Raw genomic sequence first — 2,500 nt, 5'->3', positions numbered from 1 at the left:
GAGAAACGGAGAAGTTCTTTTACTCAGATATTCTTAAAGTTCCAATTTCAAATATTTCGGACGTCATTTGAAATCAGAATCCTAATACATGTAAAAGCAGTATAGCTCGTGCGCTGGTTGCTGATTTTACCGTGGAAAGGGTTATCACAGTCAAATAAAAACGTAAGGTGTATTTTTGACAATTTTTTCCCTCATCGTGATTTAGAGTCCGCAAGATGTCCGTGCATTTTTGGACACATCCAATGTAACTGTATATACTTTCTTTGACGATGCGGACGAAGCCAGAGAATTTGCCAAGGACAAGGTATGTACCTACTTACGTCAACTACAGTTTACTCGGTCTTTGGTGTTTTTACCTAAAATGAGCTGTTGTTTTTCTTTAGAGTTACGTGTACATCCTATAGGGTTTTCAATAGAACCGGCTGGTGGCGAAACTCGCCGGTTATTTCACTTGACTTTTTCCGCGTAGTTTGAGTTGGAAGTTACCCCAACTTTTTGGAATAACATGAGAAACATGCGCTGCAAAACACGAATATCGGATCGGCAAAGCTTTGTGCATCTGAGGTCTGCAAATCTCGTCGAACCCCTTTAGAAGTGCGCGCCTACTCCTTAAATTTCTCTACCCACTCGCTTTGTTGTCGAACATTCTGATATTGTAAATCTTAACTTGTATCGTGAGAAAGAGGTGGGAGACTTTTCAACCCGTCTCTGAGTATTGTAATACAAAACAAAACCAATGGTAAATGAATGAATTTTGTTTTGTTTTCTTAAAAGAATATCGAATATGCCTTGGGACCGTCACCTCCATCACAGATTACTGGTTCAACCAGTGCACATTCAGCCGATGTAGAAGAAGAACTTAGGACTGTCATATTGAAGAGAAAAGCGAGGAACGAAGAAGTGATGGACTGGATTGATGTAAGCAGACTTTTTTCGCCGCAGAAAGTAACAAAGGTTTCGCATAGTTCAGATCACTTTTGGAAAAATGTTGGTTAAATCCTCGATTTCTTTAATTGTTACTGAAAGGAAATTTGCTTAAGGAGTCTCGAACCAGTTTCAACGCTTCCAAGTGACCCGATTTCCAAATGCCGATTTATACCTTTGGAGAGGAAACTCTCCACTCCTCAGTAGGAAAAGGAGTAGCTCATGTTTATGAGCCCCCTTAACTAACGATTAAATGTGCAGATTTTTTTTCAACTACAAGCAATGAAAGACCTGAGCGAAATGAGCTGAAGCTGTAATTTTGAGTTGCAAGTAGAGAAATATTTTCCTCCTTGACTTCTTAGCCTTTCAGTTGCCGGAAACTCTCGGCATTCTTGTTGGCGTTAACTTTTAAGACTTGACAATCTAAAGACAAAAACTGTTATAGCTAACCACTCGGACTTCTTTATTTGCTTTGTTCAGAAAAATGTTTTCCCCTCGAGCACGAAAGAATCTCCCTTCATTCGAGCCTTGGTCACTGTTGTTTGTGAAGGAGCGTTGTATGAAGGTAATTGTCCGATATATTGTGTGGGCTTTGCCTACATCTTTAAAGTATTTTGTTAGCCAGAGATGCGCACCTTGCTCTTCTCCCCAAGGTCAACATCGCCTGTTTATAGGAAATCAATTAATGTCACAAAGGGTCCGTAAACTCTTCCCCTCAGTCAAGTGAAGATCAACAGTTGGCTTGACCTTAACCTCTTCTCTTCCTGTAAAAATAGAAACGTTTCGATGACACGCTCATGCTCGTCGTGGTTCTGTAGTATTTTCTCTTACATGTGAATGAATGCATAAACTGTACCTTGGTGGTAAATCATTCGAACTTGTTAGTAACCGGAAGACCAAAGGTCCAAGGCGTGGTAGAAGCACTGGAATGCTTCTTTATATCATTTGAATGTATCTGGAATGTATTTAACTGTACCGCGCACCGGTGGCTCAGTTGGTTGAGCATCGGGCTCCCATGCGGGAGGTCGTGAGTTCGACTCCGGCCGGACCAACACTCAGGGTCTTAAAATAACTGAGGAGAAAGCGCTACCTTTGTAATTACATCCGCAAATGGTCAAGACTTTCAAGTCTTCTCGGATAAGGACGATAAGCCGTAGGCCCCGTCTCACAACCCTTTAATGTTCACAACCCAGTGGGACGTAAAAGAACCCACACACTATTCGTACAGAGTAGAGCATGGAGCTCCCGGTGTTGTGGTCAGGCCTCATTTCATTCATTCATGTGCTGGGTCGCTAATGGACTGATAGTGGCTACGAGCGGGGCCTACATATGCTGATGTCCGATCTCACCCATAGATCCCTTGCTTATAAAGCGCATTTGAATATGTCATTAGAAAATGCGCTATATAAATTCATTACCATTACCACAACGTGCAGGATCAGAGTTTTGTCGCCTCACTTACTACCTTTCGAATTTGACACCGTGCCGTATTGACATGTTCCCAAGTCTAGTTTCATTGTCCCCTCTCCCAATACCTTGCACCTTTAGCTAAGTGGTAACTGATAAATTCTTATCT

The 2,500-nt window shown here is 41.8% G+C and overlaps 1 protein-coding gene across 1 annotated transcript in view; it reads left to right on the top strand.

Annotated features, from left to right (window-relative positions):
* Positions 1–2,500, top strand: part of LOC137997523 (eukaryotic translation initiation factor 4 gamma 1-like) — a 76,045-nt gene that overhangs the window by 71,462 nt on the left and 2,083 nt on the right. The window contains exons 20-22 of the mRNA XM_068843573.1: positions 206–304; positions 775–918; positions 1,405–1,489. Of these exons, the coding sequence (XP_068699674.1) occupies positions 206–304; positions 775–918; positions 1,405–1,489 (328 nt within the window). The remainder of the gene's footprint in view (positions 1–205; positions 305–774; positions 919–1,404; positions 1,490–2,500) is intronic.

The sequence above is a fragment of the Montipora foliosa genome, chromosome 3 (assembly GCF_036669935.1).
Source record: "Montipora foliosa isolate CH-2021 chromosome 3, ASM3666993v2, whole genome shotgun sequence".
Lineage (NCBI taxonomy): Eukaryota > Metazoa > Cnidaria > Anthozoa > Scleractinia > Acroporidae > Montipora > Montipora foliosa.
The sequence above is the reverse complement of the archived record's forward strand: the minus strand, read 5'-3'. Positions and strand labels throughout refer to the sequence as shown.